Source organism: Micrasema longulum, unplaced genomic scaffold (genome assembly GCF_059751315.1).
Source record: "Micrasema longulum isolate JH-2025_06_02 unplaced genomic scaffold, ASM5975131v1 h1tg002225l, whole genome shotgun sequence".
Classification (NCBI taxonomy): domain Eukaryota; kingdom Metazoa; phylum Arthropoda; class Insecta; order Trichoptera; family Brachycentridae; genus Micrasema; species Micrasema longulum.
Window position 1 is genome coordinate 30,183 of NW_028279385.1, and position 19,162 is coordinate 49,344.

At 31.1% G+C, this 19,162-nt stretch overlaps 1 protein-coding gene across 3 annotated transcripts in view; it reads left to right on the forward strand.

Annotated features, from left to right (window-relative positions):
- LOC148272694 (tetraspanin-1-like) overlaps positions 1-18,810 on the forward strand; it is a 32,805-nt gene extending 13,995 nt beyond the window's left edge. Inside the window, exons 4-8 of one of the 3 annotated variants that reach the window (XM_088239697.1) lie at positions 5,913-6,026; positions 8,993-9,067; positions 14,867-15,003; positions 16,160-16,271; positions 18,454-18,810. In XM_088239697.1, coding sequence (XP_088095823.1) covers positions 5,913-6,026; positions 8,993-9,067; positions 14,867-15,003; positions 16,160-16,271; positions 18,454-18,717 — 702 coding nt within the window. In that variant the 3' untranslated portion in view covers positions 18,718-18,810. The remainder of the gene's footprint in view (positions 1-5,912; positions 6,027-8,992; positions 9,068-14,866; positions 15,004-16,159; positions 16,272-18,453) is intronic. The other 2 variants (XM_088239698.1, XM_088239699.1) reach the window with 2 other exon arrangements.
- The last annotated feature ends 352 nt before the right edge of the window (positions 18,811-19,162 follow it).

Here is a 19,162-nt window from a genome sequence, read left to right on the forward strand (position 1 = left end):
AAACAAAAACCAATTTCATATTTTTAAATATAAAACTAATGCTTGCCAAAATTCAGCTTTTAACAGCTTTTTTAACCATATAGATATATATCATACAGGATTACAATTATTTAAAAATAGTGTATTGAAAACTTTTGAATAAAACTCCGGTTGGTCCCTTTTTCTCTTATATCACTCAAATTACATACATTCATATTATTATTATAAATTAAATTTCTCTTTTGAAATTTTGTATTACTTCTAAAATCGCTTTAATGAAATTTTATCGACTTCTCTTGGTTTAAAATCTTCTCCTTATATTGCTTTTTCAAATTTTAAATGACCAGAAACAAAAACCAATTTCATATTTTTAAATATAAAACTAATGCTTGCCAAAATTCAGCTTTTAACAGCTTTTTTAACCATATAGATATATATCATACAGGATTACAATTATTTAAAAATAGTGTATTGAAAACTTTTGAATAAAACTCCGGTTGGTCCCTTTTTCTCTTATATCACTCAAATTACATACATTCATATTATTATTATAAATTAAATTTCTCTTTTGAAATTTTGTATTACTTCTAAAATCGCTTTAATGAAATTTTATCGACTTCTCTTGGTTTAAAATCTTCTCCTTATATTGCTTTTTCAAATTTTAAATGACCAGAAACAAAAACCAATTTCATATTTTTAAATATAAAACTAATGCTTGCCAAAATTCAGCTTTTAACAGCTTTTTTAACCATATAGATATATATCATACAGGATTACAATTATTTAAAAATAGTGTATTGAAAACTTTTGAATAAAACTCCGGTTGGTCCCTTTTTCTCTTATATCACTCAAATTACATACATTCATATTATTATTATAAATTAAATTTCTCTTTTGAAATTTTGTATTACTTCTAAAATCGCTTTAATGAAATTTTATCGACTTCTCTTGGTTTAAAATCTTCTCCTTATATTGCTTTTTCAAATTTTAAATGACCAGAAACAAAAACCAATTTCATATTTTTAAATATAAAACTAATGCTTGCCAAAATTCAGCTTTTAACAGCTTTTTTAACCATATAGATATATATCATACAGGATTACAATTATTTAAAAATAGTGTATTGAAAACTTTTGAATAAAACTCCGGTTGGTCCCTTTTTCTCTTATATCACTCAAATTACATACATTCATATTATTATTATAAATTAAATTTCTCTTTTGAAATTTTGTATTACTTCTAAAATCGCTTTAATGAAATTTTATCGACTTCTCTTGGTTTAAAATCTTCTCCTTATATTGCTTTTTCAAATTTTAAATGACCAGAAACAAAAACCAATTTCATATTTTTAAATATAAAACTAATGCTTGCCAAAATTCAGCTTTTAACAGCTTTTTTAACCATATAGATATATATCATACAGGATTACAATTATTTAAAAATAGTGTATTGAAAACTTTTGAATAAAACTCCGGTTGGTCCCTTTTTCTCTTATATCACTCAAATTACATACATTCATATTATTATTATAAATTAAATTTCTCTTTTGAAATTTTGTATTACTTCTAAAATCGCTTTAATGAAATTTTATCGACTTCTCTTGGTTTAAAATCTTCTCCTTATATTGCTTTTTCAAATTTTAAATGACCAGAAACAAAAACCAATTTCATATTTTTAAATATAAAACTAATGCTTGCCAAAATTCAGCTTTTAACAGCTTTTTTAACCATATAGATATATATCATACAGGATTACAATTATTTAAAAATAGTGTATTGAAAACTTTTGAATAAAACTCCGGTTGGTCCCTTTTTCTCTTATATCACTCAAATTACATACATTCATATTATTATTATAAATTAAATTTCTCTTTTGAAATTTTGTATTACTTCTAAAATCGCTTTAATGAAATTTTATCGACTTCTCTTGGTTTAAAATCTTCTCCTTATATTGCTTTTTCAAATTTTAAATGACCAGAAACAAAAACCAATTTCATATTTTTAAATATAAAACTAATGCTTGCCAAAATTCAGCTTTTAACAGCTTTTTTAACCATATAGATATATATCATACAGGATTACAATTATTTAAAAATAGTGTATTGAAAACTTTTGAATAAAACTCCGGTTGGTCCCTTTTTCTCTTATATCACTCAAATTACATACATTCATATTATTATTATAAATTAAATTTCTCTTTTGAAATTTTGTATTACTTCTAAAATCGCTTTAATGAAATTTTATCGACTTCTCTTGGTTTAAAATCTTCTCCTTATATTGCTTTTTCAAATTTTAAATGACCAGAAACAAAAACCAATTTCATATTTTTAAATATAAAACTAATGCTTGCCAAAATTCTTATATATGTAGAACTTGCAATCTGTATAACAATAAATTTAACCATATTGATATTAATAATATAACATGCAACAATTTTAGAAAAGTAATTGAAAATCAATTTATGTTTCACTAAATTTTTTTTATTTTTTAGTTAAAAAAAAATATGTTTTTTAATATTTTCTTATATAATATCTTATTTAACCGAAATACCTACCTGTGCAGTTAGATTGTGTATGGATATGTACATCTACATGTGTATGTGAGTTTGATATTTGGTTAATTATTATAAACACTTTATTTTATTTTAGTTTTTGAGTTTTTTATTTTATTTTTATAATTATTATTTTCTTCAATTAAGTTGTTCTTCTTATAAGGCTCAATAATTATCGCAAGTGTTATACTCGCTGCATATGTATGTATACTTATTATTATGTTATCCGCACTGTAAAATGTACATACATATCTAAATTTAATATCTATTCTTAACTTCTTATTAGTAATATTTATCTTTTAGCTTACGAGAAGGCCTGTAATTGGATCTTAATATATAATTTAACCTACACTGTAATTAATAAATATTGTAATCTGTTGGCTTTCCAAAATAAAATAAAATAAAATAAAAATAAAATAAATTACTTGCCATACTTGTTATTCCTTCTTTATTTTTTCTTTTTTCTCTGCTGCCATTGGCATGTTTTTATACTTGTTATACTTTTAAACAACTTTTAATTACTTATATTATATATGTTAATAAAATCAATATATTGCTGCTCTTACTATAATATGTCATTAATTTTGAAGATGTTTTTTAAATTGACCTAAATTTAAATTTACTGTCTTATATTTCACTTAAAGATTCTTCTCATCGTTTCTTTGAATCCCTTAAAATAAATATGTGTTTATGTTTTTCCTTTTTTTAAAAAAAAATGTTATTACTATTTTATTTTATTTTTACATCTGAGTATGTTTTTCATTCTTTATTTCCATTCTTAATTCTTAATTACTCTTACAAGTTTTCTTCATTTTTAATATTATTTCCATTTGTAAATACTCACTACAAACTACAAACCTTAAAATATTTTTTTTTTTTTCACTTAAATTCAAATTTTTAAACAACTTTCATTTATGTTTTCTTTTTCCTTCTCTTTTTTATACTTTCATAATTAACATTAGATTTAATTGCTTTTTAATATGGAAACTTCACTGGTCCATTAGAATTAAGTCCAATTGTGTAAAATATTAAACTTTGTAACTGTACTGTATGTTTCCTGAATAAAAGAAAATAAAAAATAAAAATAAAAAAAAAAATAAAAATACACTAAAATAATATATTATAAAAACAATAATATGACTAAATTGTAATAAAAATTAAGAAATTACAAAAATACAATGCTTAAAACATTCGTGAAAAAGTTTAAAAATTAAAAACTAAGATTTGAAAATATCGTAAAATTATTTTTACAAACTTATAAATAAAATAAAATTAATGAATATTTTTTTTTTAATTGTCACTTAACAATCTGGATTCAAAATACTAAAACTAAGTAAAGAAAATTGAAATTAAAAAAAATAAAAATTGAGTTTTTTTTTTTTAATGGTAATGAATTATATTGAAAGTATGCCCTGGTTACTATAGTCCTTAAAATAAAACTTGATTAAATGACAGCTGCCAAACTAATGTGACTAGTGGTGGGGAAATACTGAGCACTGACCATCTACCGATCAAATCGATTTTATCAGTTTTTTCATGCAAACATGAAACTCTGTTTCCGAAAATCGATATAAAAACGCAAAAACAAGCCCATTATAGTGTGTATAAGACAATTATTCACAAAAAAACAAGACATTTATAATTTTTTTCATGAACAACATCAAATGAATTATTTTTTATTCGATCGATTTACATTGATCAATTTGTCCATCTCTGACATTTTTGCAAAATAATGTAACCTTTGTAAGAACGTCGTAAATAGTTAGGTTTAGTTTAGTTTTAAAGCCGATTTTATATCATAATGTTAATTTATATGTCAAGCATTGTATAAAAAAAAAAAGATTTTGATTTTACGAATGATTTTAGTGTAAATATACAGGGTGTTCTTTAAACCCGTCACATCTGAAAACACGATGATCAGTATGAGCAAGAAGACATATTGGCACATTTAAATATTTTTTTAGAACGACTAAAACCTTTTAAAAAATATGTAGAAAAAAAACAAGTTGCTTGGGGGTGGAGTCTGAACTGCACGGCCGCGCCCCTTGCTTCTCCCCTGCAGAAGTAGCAACCATTTGTTTTTTTCTATATTTTATTTTTTAAGATTTTAGTCGTTCTAAAAAAATATTTTAATGTGCCAATATGTCTTCTTTCTCATACTGATCGTCGTGGTTTCGGATGTGACAGGGTTTAAAGAACACCCTGTATAGACAACTTCTTAGACGTTACTACAAAGTTGTTTCGTCACTTTTGCTGACAGCTGTGAAATCTGTCTAATCAAGCTATATTTTAAGAACTGTAGAACGAAGAGATCATTCTTTTTCGTGATTCTTTATCATAACATTTGTTCAGTGCTGTGATTATTTCTATAATGCAATTTTGTAAAAGGTTCTTTGAACTGTAAATGAATAAATCTGTTTTACATTCATATATGCTAAAATATAAATGCAAAAGCGTGTTTGTCTGATTGTTTCCTTCGCGTCACATTTATGACGAGGATAAACTGAAGTTTATAGCCATAGAATTAAGAATAGTCCAGAAACCGCACACGCGCATCAAACAGAAGGCGACTAAACTACTCTTAAAATAGTAGTTTTACGTTTTGACCCATTAGTTTCTCTGTAGACGTCGCTCAGTACGCAACTCCCGATTTGAATTCAACTACGCCATGCTGGGTCGTTTTAAAGTGTAGATATACTGCTGGGGTCTTAAAGAAACAGGATGGGATCACATTTCATGTGCAATTAGCAAACGCATGTGTAAGTAGCAAATACATTACTTAAAAATTGAATTATTTTTCCATCTGTCAGATTGTTGAAGAAACAAAATGGACATTTCGTTAGTGCTGCCAGGGCAGTAAATTTTTGGACCCTACTTTGCTCATCTTATGAGAGAACTAATGAAAATTGGACCTCGGATTAAACAACGCCGTGGTGGACATTTGACCGACATTATCTTTAAAACCTCAAATATTATTTAACATATGAAAATATTCGTTTCATGTAAAATAAAATTTGTTTTATATTTTAAGTTCAAAGTTCATTAATTAAATTACTCTTATTTATACTTATTATATTTTACTTATCTACTCTGTTGTGTCAATTAATTTTTCCGCGTGCACAATAAAATTGTAGAGAAATTAACGAATTGATTTTTTTTACCTTACGTTTGCGTTATGATTATATTTTTTCCCGTCTGGCAATATTACGCGGCGAAAGTGGGGAATTTTCGGACACAGTCCGATGTATTCAAATATGATTCTACGCTCCTTCTGGACTATTCTTTATTCTATGGTTTTGGGTAATGTTTGACGTTTCTTCATCAGTATGGTACGAAGCAAAATTAAGATCCAGAATATCCCCAGTAGCTCAATTTTTTTGCAGCTATCGAAAGGAGCAATCGATGCCGCAGTGCTGACCGCAGGGTGTTTTTTATTTCTACACGGAATACTCGGTTGCTTCGGGGCAACGATCAAAAAGCCTGGCGTCTTGTACCTCGTAAGTCTTTCATTTTAAACATAAGCACATACCAATATAATGGGATGGGGTGGTGCGAGTGACACAGTTTTAAATAGGGTATTTGTTGCACAAAAATCCATAATTAAAATATAAAAAACCCGATACGAACATCTACTCAGAGCACAAATTATGTCATACCCAAAACCTGTACGACTTTTGCTCGGAGACATCTCTCATTTATGGCACCGAGAGGGCTCAATATTTTAGAAGAACATATTAAGCTCTCAAGGACAAAAATTATTTTCAAGAAAGGAGTTAAGGACTGGATTTTCCTTAGTGGGAGGGATTTGAGTGGGAAACTCCTTGATGATTTTCCAAATGCTTGAGTTTACTGTTTATCATATTCATGTGCCATATATCTGTTTTTTTTTTTTAATTTTATAATTATATTTTATGTTTCTTTTCCTTTATTTATAGTGACATTTTTTTATTTTTTTATTTAACTTTTTGTACATAATGTTATTTGAACGTTGGCGGGCTTATTGCCAAATGGCAATTTCTTCCAACCAACCGATAAAATAAAAGTTTTATTTTTATAATTCAAGTTACAGAACATATTCAATAGAAAAAAATATTAAAAAGCTAAAGATATATAAAAATAGAAATAAACGTAAATTACCTTAAATCAAAACTATTACTCAATGGGAAAGAGGAAAAAAGAGGAAAGAGGAAAGGAGGAGAGATTAAGGAAGAGAATGGAGATGTTTCTTGAGACGTGATTTAAACAGAGATAATGTTGTATCATCTTTGATGGTGGATGGGAGATGATTCCACAGTCGAGCCGCGTGGACACTCTATGATTTAGAGAAGAAAGAGGAATTGTGGATGGGTATTAGGAGTGTCTTGAGAATTAGAAGGAAGAGGTAAATATACTCATGTGTCTGTCTCAACAAAGTATTTTTAGTCCCATGGAGTTGAGACATATTGTCTCAAATGTTCAATAACCTTATGTATGTAAATAAATAAACTGAAGACACATTCCACAAATCACAACTTCGTCTGGTCGGCTGCGAATCATGCGACGTTGCCGACCGAGCGAAAACGAACGCGCCATCTCTCGGCGCGATATTCAACTACACATAAATTAACTAACTTATACCTTAACAAAATACCTTCAATATTCCACAAATCACAACTTATGACACCGAAGCAATTATACGCTAAAACAATACTCACTTACAGATTCAAAAACTACTCTTACTCAAATGAAAGACATAACCCCTACAATACATCACACACAAACAATATAATCGCTAGATCCTCAATAAAAAGACAACTTAAACAAATACAAACTGATACCACATTCGGGCAAAGGGATTTTGAGTATTATTCAATTAAAATCTATAACCTACTTCCACTGTCTATTAAAACAACTAGAAACGAGAAAATGTTCAAAAAGGCTGTAAAAAAGGATAGCAGAGCTGGGTAGAAGTAAAATGGATTGTCTCATTCGCCCAAACCAATATTGAATCAACCGCTCCACAAGTGTATAGCTTATGTTAGGTTTTTATTATTTCATTGTGCATTTTGTAATATGAATAATATAGATGTACATATATGAATTATTAACATAAATAGGTAGTGTTTAAAACTGTCTGAATATTTTGTTAATTATCTCTGTTTATTAAGTTAGTCTTCTTTGTTTATTTTCAAATGTAAAAATCTTTAAATAAATAGTATATTGTTAAGTGTCCTCGACACGGGTAGGTCACATTACTTTAATATTAATTATAGCTTGTAAGAGAAAAAATATGAATAAATAAGACAGATAAATATACACAGCTCGCAGTGCCTTTTACCTTAAAGAAATCCATATTTAAAAAGATAAAAACACGTCAATATGATTTACAAATCACAACAGAGATGAAGAACATTTTAGAGATGGTAACAGAAGTCTAGGCATCCACAGGGCTTATTTATGACCTGTCATTGGCTGGTTTAAGTGGCCGCTCTACACACTGTGTAACATTCACAACTCTGCTCACATTTGAACATCTGAATTCCTTCAATTCTTTCATCCGTTGATGTTTGCGAAGTTAAAGAGCTGAAACCTTTATTTACGCGTGTGAGATTCGTCTAATTAAATTATTTCACCCACATACTAGACTAGGCAACTTCTGAAAATTGTATTTTTTGTAATCTTTTAAGTGAGCGCAAACTGTTATGAAGTTTACGACTAACTTCGTTAACCTGATCGTGCCACCCTAAATGGAATTTCATCAGCAAATGGCTTCCCTCGCATACAGCGTAGACCTTTGTTAATTCTTAAAAGACTGTGGTAAATAATCCCTTTGCGCGCGGTGATGTAACATCGTGTTACCACTAGTAAAAGACGGAATATTCTAAAGCTCAGACATTAAAAAACAAAGAAAAACATGGAGAATACTGCTTAGTAATTCTTTTTCCATAATTTATAGGTATAGACATATAATTTAGCCCTGTTATAGCAAAATAAATTGAAAATCACAAATACGCCGCTCATGTTACGCGCGTGTGTTCCCCATCATTGTCATCAACCGACTGAAGACTAAATCTGTTTAAGACGACACAAACCGCGGAACAGCGTATCTGTCTTCAGTGTCACAACACGTCATAACTTGTACCTTCGTGCTCTGTCTTGTATAAGGTATCAGTATAGATATGTTGCTGAATTAGCGGACCTTCATTCTTCGCGTAGCAAGGATAAATGTTTTTTGTATTCACATAAGCATAGTTATACAAATTTTACTTTCCAAATCGGGTGTGAAAATGTCCATTTGAACATGACAATAAATACTAATTAACGATTTTTAAAAAATAAGAGAGATATATCAAGTCTTGTGTCCTATGTCGATTCGTGTGACATCACAGCCACGCAAGAGTTAACCGAGAATTGCAGTTCCCCTTTGTTGTCAGCAAGTATGTAAATATCAAATAAAATTAATTATGTATTTATTTATTTTTAGTACGCTGGCATTTTATCAGCCAGTGTTCTATTGCAGCTCTCTTGTGGAATCGCCTTTACAATGTACAGAACAGAGGTATGTATATTAAATTATGTCTTAATCGTTTGATTTCTTGACTCTTCAGTTCAAAAACCTTTTTTATATTTTTTTATATTTATAAATTTCATAAAAAGTACATGTTTTTGTAAAATTCTAAACATATCTACTTTTACACATCTAGTAAATGTTATCACTGTAACTCCCCAAAACAAGAGACTAACTCTTGTGCTCGGAGAGCGACTTACACTGTTGTGGTTGTTTATTTATAAGAGTTTATATCATTTTAAATACGAGTAGACGAAAAGAAAAATAAAAACATAGGATATATAAAGAATAAACAAAAAACAATAATACATTCATACGAATTAAATTTAATGTTGTTTTTATTTTATTTTATTTTATTTTTATTTTATTAGGGAAATCAACAGTTCTACATACATATTTTTAGTAAACAAACAGATATAGTGTATAAACTCAGAACCAATAACAGATTTCCACATAGTATACAAAGTTAGTAAAGAATATATATATTACATATGAAATAAATACATACAATTTATACATATAAAAATGTTATTTTCAAGTACTCAATAATCAAAGATTTTTTAAATATTAATTTTAAGAACATTAAGTTACTGTAAATTGGGCGGGATAAGGACAAAAATGCTTGAAGATAGGATAAGGAGGGGGGGGGAGATGTACATATTTATTATTATAATGTCTACTAAGTTACATAATACATTTTTAGTTTAAATTTTAAATCTGACAGAGTGATGTTTGTATAATCTATATTTTTAAATTTTGTATTGTACATTGAAAAAGTCCTACGAAAAAAAGCATTTTTAACATACGATGTTTTACTTGTTGGTACATGAAACAGGTGGTACCGTCTACAAATCCTGGCTGGCACATGTATTGTTATTAAACCAAGCAGCTCTGTACAGTCAACCATTCCTGTCACAATTTTGTAAAGCAGTAGTTGGTCCGCACACACTCTGCGGTATTGTAGAGAAATGATTCCATGGAAGGTGGAGGCAGTGAGAGTAGATACATAAGAAATACCGGTTTTGTATTTAAGGTACTTTATAAATTTGTTTTGAATATTTTCTATTCTACTTATATATATGGCATACTGGGGATTCCATATCTGAGAGGCGTATTCCAAATGGCTTCTGACAAATGTATAATATAATGAAATAAGGGCCTTTGGATTATTAAAGTGTTTACTCATTCGAATTATGAAACCTAACATGCTCAATGCTTTGGAGGTAATTTTATTGATATGCGATTCAAAAAGTAGTTTTGAGTCTAAAACAATCCCAAGATCTTTAATTTCGTGCTTTCTCATTAGTACATTATTGTTCAGTTTGTAATCAAAATTAAGAATTTTTCTTTTCCTTGTGAATGTAATACAGACACATTTATTTATATTCAAAAACAGTTTATTTTCAATACAATAGTCAGTTAGACGATTAAGATCGTCTTGAATCATTAGGCAATCTTCTTGAGATTTAACTTTAGCGTATATTTTCATATCATCGGCATAAAGAAGAAATTTTGAATAACGAAAGCAAACATCAATGTCATTTATATATATAAGAAATAATAGGGGACCGAGTAGACTTCCCTGGGGAACACCAGAGGAGATTTCTGCCCAGTCAGATTTATACCCACCAATTACTACCGATTGACATCGATTACTAATATATGATATCAGCCAGCGCAGAAGATCACCATGTATACCTATAGCCAAAAGTTTGCGTGTTAAGACTGAATGGTCAACTTTGTCAAAGGCTTTGCTGTAGTCAGTATATATAGCATCAGTTTGGAAACCACTTTCCATTGTGTTTAAAATATCATTTGTAAATAAAGTAAGGTTTGTAACGGTCGAGCGTCCGGAGAAAAAGCCATGTTGTTGAGGACAGATATAGGATTTTACTGCAAGGAATAATTTTTCATAAATAATTTTTTCAAATAATTTAGCGAATGTCGATAGTATTGAAATTGGCCTATAGTTGTTTGCGCCATTTTTTGATCCAGATTTAAATATGGGTGCGATGTTTGCTTTCTTCCAATTTTTTACACCTCTGAATACAAAGCTATTTTGACCATGACTTTTGAGGAATTTAGGAGTTTTAATATTATGTTGATATCTGAGTGACTTATTCATTTCAAATTCTTTTAACAAATTACAACAGGGATGGAGAATACCTTAAATAAGGGAATATGGAAGTCAAGGCAATTACAGGGCTTATGACCTGTCATTGGCTGGTTTAAGTGGCCACTTTACACACTATGTAACATTCACCATTTTGCCTATGTTTGAACATCAATATTTCTTCAATTCTTCCATCTGTTGATTTTAGTGAAGTTAAAGAGCTGAAACCTTTATTGTTGTGAAGAGATTCATCTGACTGAATTATTTCACATACTAGGCAACGCCTGAAAACAATTTTTGGTGAAATCCAGTCAAAAGACCAGTCAATAAACAAAAGTCTATGAACATTTGGACAAACTCAAATATTGTAATGAAACCAACTGGTCCAAGAAGAAGTTTAAAAATTTCAAAATTGTTTTCAGGCGTCGCCTAGTATGTGAAATAATTCAGTCAGATGAATCTCTTCACAACAATAAAGGTTTCAGCTCTTTAACTTCACTAAAATCAACAGATGGAAGAATTGAAGAAATATTGATGTTCAAACATAGGCAAAATGGTAACTGTTACACAGTGTGTAGAGTGGCCACTTAAACCAGCCAATGACAGGTCATAAGCCCTGTAAATGCCTAGACTTCCAAATTCCCTTATTTAAGGTATTCTCCATCCCTGATGTAATTTGTTAATCTTAATGACCCCCGAGGGGGTGAAATCCAGTCTTTTGTCTATGAACATTTGGACAAGCTCAAATATTGTAAATATTATGTATCTTTTTTGGGTGATACCGGTGTATGTTGGATTTGATCCGACGTTTCGGCTGCCATTGCAGGAGCCATCTTCAGGGAAAACTGTGTGTTTTATAGAGAAATGTATGTGTTTATGTACTAGTAATTTGTACCGTGTCACAGTCAGCAGTAGGCACATTTCTAGTTTTGTAGGAAAGAATAATTATGTTTATGTACTAGTAATTTGTACTGTGTCGCGGTCGGCAATAGGCACATTTCTATACACGGTATCACCCAAAAAAGATACATAATATTGATAACAGTGACCGTGAAAACCTTCGCACCTATTCAAATATTGTAATCAAATTCTTTTATTTTTTCTTTTTGACCAATTTGTATTATAGAATATATTTTATAAAGAGTGTCTACTGTATGAAACTTAAATATTTCACATAGACTTTCCTTGGACATGGACTCTTACATGGGACTGGACGTCTGTAGCACAAATTTACACAACTCTTTCCTCTATAACTTTTGTGCAAAATCTAATTCCTTTTTTCCATGTATTGATATACTTAAGACTTTGAGCACCGGCCGAATACACATGGAATTTACTCTGTGCCCGGCCCATTTTTGAGAAATTTCGTGCTTGTGAAGGGTTTCCTAAAATTGTCATAATTATGAAAATATCTAGTTTAATTTATTTATTTATTTATTATCATTATATTACATACACAAAATTATAATTTATGCAAAGTTGCTTTGACTGCCTAACTAGGGTTATTTACCCCGTTCTGAGACAGTAAAAAAATATAGAAAACAGTTATTAATATATAGAAACAGTTATAAAGATACAGGACAAAGTGAAAAACAAAGTAAAAAACGTAGTAAAAACACAGTAAAATTGTAGTAAAAACATAGTAAAAATGGAGTAAAAACATGGTAAAAAATGTAGTAAAAACATAGTAAAATTGTAGTAAAAACATAGTAAAAATGTAGTAAAAACATAGTAAAATTGTAGTAAAAACATAGTAAAATTGTAGTAAAAACATAGTAAAAATGTAGTATAAACATAGTAAAATTGTAGTACAAACATAGTAAAATTGTATTAAAAACATAGTAAAAATGTAGTAAAAACATAATAAAAATGTAGTAAAAACATAGCAAAAATGTAGTAAAAAAACGCAGCAAAAACATAATAAAAACGAAGTAATAAATGCAGTGAAAACATAGTAAAAACCATTAAATATATAAATATGTCTATCAAAATATTTTGAAACTCAGCTAAATGCAAAATAAAAACAGAATACATTGTAAGAAACATATTTAAAGTCATAGTAAAAAAAATAATGAATGTGTATAGCAAAAAGCGTATTTAAAAAAAAACATAGAAAAATACCGAGCAGAAAGAGAAAAATAACATATTAAAAAATAAAGTAAAAGATCCAATAAAAAAATAAAAATACAAAGTTAAAACAAATTAAAAACTCATGAGGATCTTGAAAATTTAAAACAATTTAAATTAAACAAATTAATTTGAATTTCTCATATTTATTAAAAATAATTTAGTGAGTCATTTTTGTATGATAGTTTTGCCAACATTGGCCTTTATCGAGAGCCGCATTGCAATGTTTGCACATATACAGGTTCTCACTCCTATTTTGAGTTTTTTTTATCCCGGAGCCGTGTAAACACGTGATTGTATATAATAATAACCATGCGTTGTGTCCCGGTCAGTAAATATCCCGCTACTCCTCACCGCACTCTCAGCTCTTTTAAAAGCTGCCATTTTCCGTGACATACACACCCAGGTTTTTTAAACTCTCGATTACTCAGTTTGACAGAGTCAGGGGATTTTGGACATCAGGGCACAAAGTATTGCGCAGTACATGGGTTTTGCAATTTTGATTTTTGACCCACGCATGCGGAGTACCTATTCAGCTTATCCACGGTGACCTGAAGACCCCTGACTGAATCGTCATTATAACCGCATCATCAGCATACTCTAGGTTGCAGAGTTTTTGGAAGGGGGAGATGGATATTCCTCGATCAAGTGGAATCGGCTTCCTTAGGATGAAGTCTATAAGGATTATAACCTGTGACCTCAAGCCAGTCTGGATTCGGCGTTTGCTACTTGAATAGACTATTAAAACAACAATGTTTTGAGTATGTCCAAATGCTTGCAGACTGGGTGGATTTCCTCCCTAGGGAATTGTTCATGTTTAAATTTGTTGCAACAGAGAGGGAAAACATTTTTGAGAGACATGATAAAGGTTTCAGCTCTTTTACTTCACAAATGTCAGCAGATGGAAGAGTTGAGGAAATGTGGATGTTGAACATCGGCAGAATGGTGAATGTTACACAGTGTGTAACGTGGCCACTTAAACCAGCCAATGACAGGACATAAGTCCTGCAAATGCCTAGACTCCCATATTCCCTTCTCAAAATGTTTTCCCTCTCTGTTGCAACAAATTCAAATATGAACAACTCCCAAGGGAGAAAATCCAGCCAATCTGCAAGCATTTAGACATACTCAAAACGTTGTTGAATTAACTACCTTGTAAAAGAAGAAGTATAAAAAAAAAAATGTTTTCGGGCGTTGCCTAGTAGGTGAACTGGTTCAGCCGGATGAATTTCACCTGCATGATAAAGGTTTCAGCTCTTTTACTTCACAAATGTCAGCAGATGGAAGAGTTGAGGAAATGTGGATGTTGAACATCGGCAGAATGGTGAATGTTACACAGTGTGTAACGTGGCCACTTAAACCAGCCAATGACAGGTCATAAGCCTTGTAAATGCCGAGACTCTCATATTCCCTTCTCAAAAATCTTTTCCCTCTCTGTTGCAACAAATTTAAGTACAGACTTTGAATAATTTAAAAATGTAAAAAAAAATCTGTTATATTCCCATTTGCAATTTTTCGCCCGACTAGACTAAGTAATGGCTTAATTTCAGATTGAACTAAAAGGGCGTCTTTGGCTTCGGGAGAAAGTCGTAAATGTGTACGCGACATCTGTTACTCCCAATTCTGAACGAGTGCAATGGAATCTAATTTTTACAACATTCAAGTGCTGTGGAGTCAATGGCTACCGGTAAAAATCTTTATTTGTATCAATGAACCCTTTTTAATTAATGTAATTATCTCTAGAGGAGCTCAAACGTATGGAAACCATTCTATGACTATTGGGTATTAAGTTAGCCACAGTTCACAGCAAAACAACAGGCCTTACTCAGGTCGAGAATTGCCAAATGGATATTCATTTGCATTGTAAATACTTTTAAAGTTATTCCAATTTATTTTTCTATAATTCAATAATATTTATTTTATAAAACTGAAAATACTTGTGTGTGTCTATTTTTTATTTATTTATTCACAATATACTTATGTTTCATTTATTGAGCTCCGTGGAACCAAAGTCCCGTGTTGAATTTGTTTGTTTGTCCGTCACATCTCCGAAACGCCGAGTCGTGGCGACCTGAAATTTGGACACGTCATTTTAGATGCGATTTCAAGGTTAACATTGCTATTTTCGAGTAAAATTTAAATCGACCTCTACTCGATAAAGACTCAAACTTTATATGGATGCCTAGTGCGGCCCCGACATATTGCCCGTAATCAACTGTCGTTATCAACAGTAAACATACTTTAATTCACAAATTTATCCCTTAAATTGAGAAAAAATAATATCTGAAGTAAATATGTTGATATAAGAAAAGTTTTTAAGCAACAAAATACACGTGTCGGGACAATAAATGCCAAAAATTTAATGTAAATCATGGGAAAATATTCGAAATGAATTACCCGTGAAAACTGACTCCTTTGACAGCTTTGACGCTCGTATTGCTGCAACCAAACATCCTGCAATTCACCATAGTGGATGTTTATTTAGAATAACATAAAAATACAAGTTATTTACAAACAAAGCCAAGCTCAGCGACAAAAGCATCCGACAGAACACCCAAATGAACGTCCCTCCTCCTCCACAATGACTGACAGCCTGGCATCCCCAGTAAAAAGTCAATTGGTAAGAGCCGAGGATAATATCCACACTCTTTTATCCAATTTCTTCTACACTCTCTCCACCGTCAAAGAGTATCGAGCCTCATGTGGCGACCAAATAATGGACTAAACTCCGAACGACTTCTTGCCAAGGAAATATACAACGTCCTCATAACCCGAGTGTTAGAAAAGATTTTGATCATGTAAATTGCTGTCATTGGCCCAATAAGACTGTTTGTTTTTTTCAGTGATTTCGACGGATCCAGCTTCCAGAACACCACGGGAACCCAGTTTCCCTCATCTTGCTGCCGACCGCCGGACTTGACCACCAGAAGTGACTCTTGCAACTCCTATAAAATGGTAACACTGCGGACAATGCTTTGAGTACGTCCAGATGTTTGTAGACAGGCTGGATGGGAGTTATTTAGTTGCAACAGGGAGGGACACGCTTTGAGAAGGAAAATGGCAGTTTAGACTTTTAAATCGCCATTTTATTTATTTATTAACGGACATTGTCCATTTATTCAATTTAAAGGGTTTAAATATTACAATAAAATAATTATTAAAAACATTTATAAAAAAAAGAAAAGAAGCATTGACAAACAAAAGGGACATCAACACAAGATCTGGACTATTTATTTAGTGCTCGTTTAAACCGCTGTAAACTTAAACCAAAAAAGTCCAGGTGATCTTGTCGTGAGTTAACAATACGACAAGAGAATTAAGGCCATAGCTTGTTCTATGCTGATCGATGAACAGTACTTCATTGTTTTTCAACTTACGAGTCGGAATATGAATTTTACCTGTCCCAGTAATGATGGCACATCGATTATATATATAGTTTTTTCAATCTGTATTGACACTCTTGAGATAGAGATTTACATTTGGATAACTCTCTGGGCTAAAAACATAAGTTCAGTTTTGTTTCCATTAATATTTAAACTAAAACACACATAAAGAGAGACATTTACCCAAGCGTCAACCACAACCATAACACAAGATACTCTAATAGGGATCTGATACTAAGTGAAGGGGTCAACACTGTTCTGGCATCGAGACAACACTATAACGTAGGCAAAAAGGTCCATAACCTTTTGCCAGAATCGTGGAAAGACGGGAGTGTTGTCAAGTTACGGAAGGTGTTGACCTCGCTCTTTCATGACATTGGTCGTAGGGAGTCAGAAAAGTTGATGCATGCCACGGATTGGAGAACCTTACTGGATGTCAAAAATAAAATATAAAAAATAAAGAATAATTTAAAAAATATATATTTATAGATGACAACCATGAAGTTTCGCATAAATAAATTGTCTATGTTTTTATGAATGTATGTATGTGTATGCGCATGCGTGTATGTACGTGTGTGTGTATGTACATATGTATATATGTGTATATTTATATATACATGTGTGTATATATGTGTATGTCTGTATGTATATGAATCAAAATGTGTATCCGAATAAGTTTATATTTTGTTTGTCTGTGCTCTATATTAATTTGTTAAGTATTATAATATATTAAAATGTAATTGCCTAGCTTGGAACGGGGTATGTACCCTTGTTAGCTGGGCAAAGTGAATATGGAATTGTATTTTGATAATAAGTGTGAATAAATAAAAAAAAAAAAATAAAAAAACATTCACCAACAGAGTCAATCTTATCAAGTAGTTCTTGAAGGTTGTTTGAACTTTTATTTATTTGATTTATTCATGTGTTTCACTTACAAACTATAATTAATAATAAAAATAATGTGTCCTCACTGGGGTTACCCGTGCTGAGGACACTTAACAACATACTTTTTTGAAATGTTTTTACATTTGAGAATAAACAAAGAAGACTGACTTAATAAACAGAGATAATTAAAAAAATATTCACAGTTTTGAAAACTAGGTATTTATATACATCTATATTATTAATATTACAAAACGCACAATGAAAATAACAAAAACCTAACATAAGGTGGAGCAATTGATTCAATATTGGTTTGGGCGAATGAGACAATCCATTTTACTTCTACCCAGCTCCACTATCCATTTTTTTATAGCCTTTTTAAACTTTTTTCGTTACTAATTGTTTTAATAGATAGTGGAAGTAGGTTATAGATTTTAATTGAATAATACTCAAAATCCCTTTGCCCAAAAGTGGTATCAGTTTGTATTTGTTTAAGTTGTCTTTTTATTGAGGATCTAGCGATTATATTGTTTGTGTGTGATGTATTGTAGGGGTTATGTCTTTCATTTGAGTAAGAGTAGTTTTTGAATCTGTAATTGAGTATTGTTTTAGCGTATAATTGCTTCGGTGTCATAAGTTGTGATTTGTGGAATATTTCTTCAGTAGATGTCTGTATCGGGACTCTGAGTATTTTTTTGATTATGGATTTTTGCGCACCAAATACACTATTTAAAACTGTGACACTCGCACCACCCCAACCGATTATACCGTACTCCAAAAATAAAAACAGATGATCAAAATACAAAGCGTTGGGTTTATAAATAATGATGCCACAGTTCTCCGATTCTTTCTGATGTCCATTTCTGTTTCAGGGTTGCTTCGACGCTCTGCTCAGCCACGTGGCGGTGTACCGCGAACCGGCCCTGGGAACGTGGCTGACCGTCGCGGCCCTCCAGCTGCTCGCGACCGTTCTGGCGGTGCATCTGGCGCGGACGGAAAAGGCCTACCGGGTCACCCAGCTCCCGGCCAAGAGAATCCTCGTCAGTCCGCGGAGCGAGCTCGCCGAGGGAAGACCCGTCTTCACGATTATTGTCGGGAGTGGATTGCATCCACGCTTCTATCGTACGTCGACATAATGACAATACCGACCATGGGAATATGTTAAAAATATACTTTTTTGTGAATCTTATTTTCTTCGCTGTGATTATTAAAGTTATGCAATTTTTAAATTACTCCACTTGTGATGTCACGACTTGCCGTCTACCCGGAAACTTCGAATTCGTCACAATACATAACAGCATCTAAACACAACACACGTTGATGTAAAAGTATTATATATACAATCAAACTTGGTTTTAACGATCACAGAAAAAGCGAGATCTCGGATGTAACGAAGAAACATTAGTTGACATTTTAGTTCATGGTTTTCTCCATACAATTATTCACTGTTATAACGAGCTGCTTCTCTAATTTTTGACTATCCAATATATTGTCAAAAATTTCACAAAAAATCTTCAATTGTTAAAAACATCATTCTCGAAATAAAAATCTGAGAGATAAAATCCAAACGGTCGGCTAATG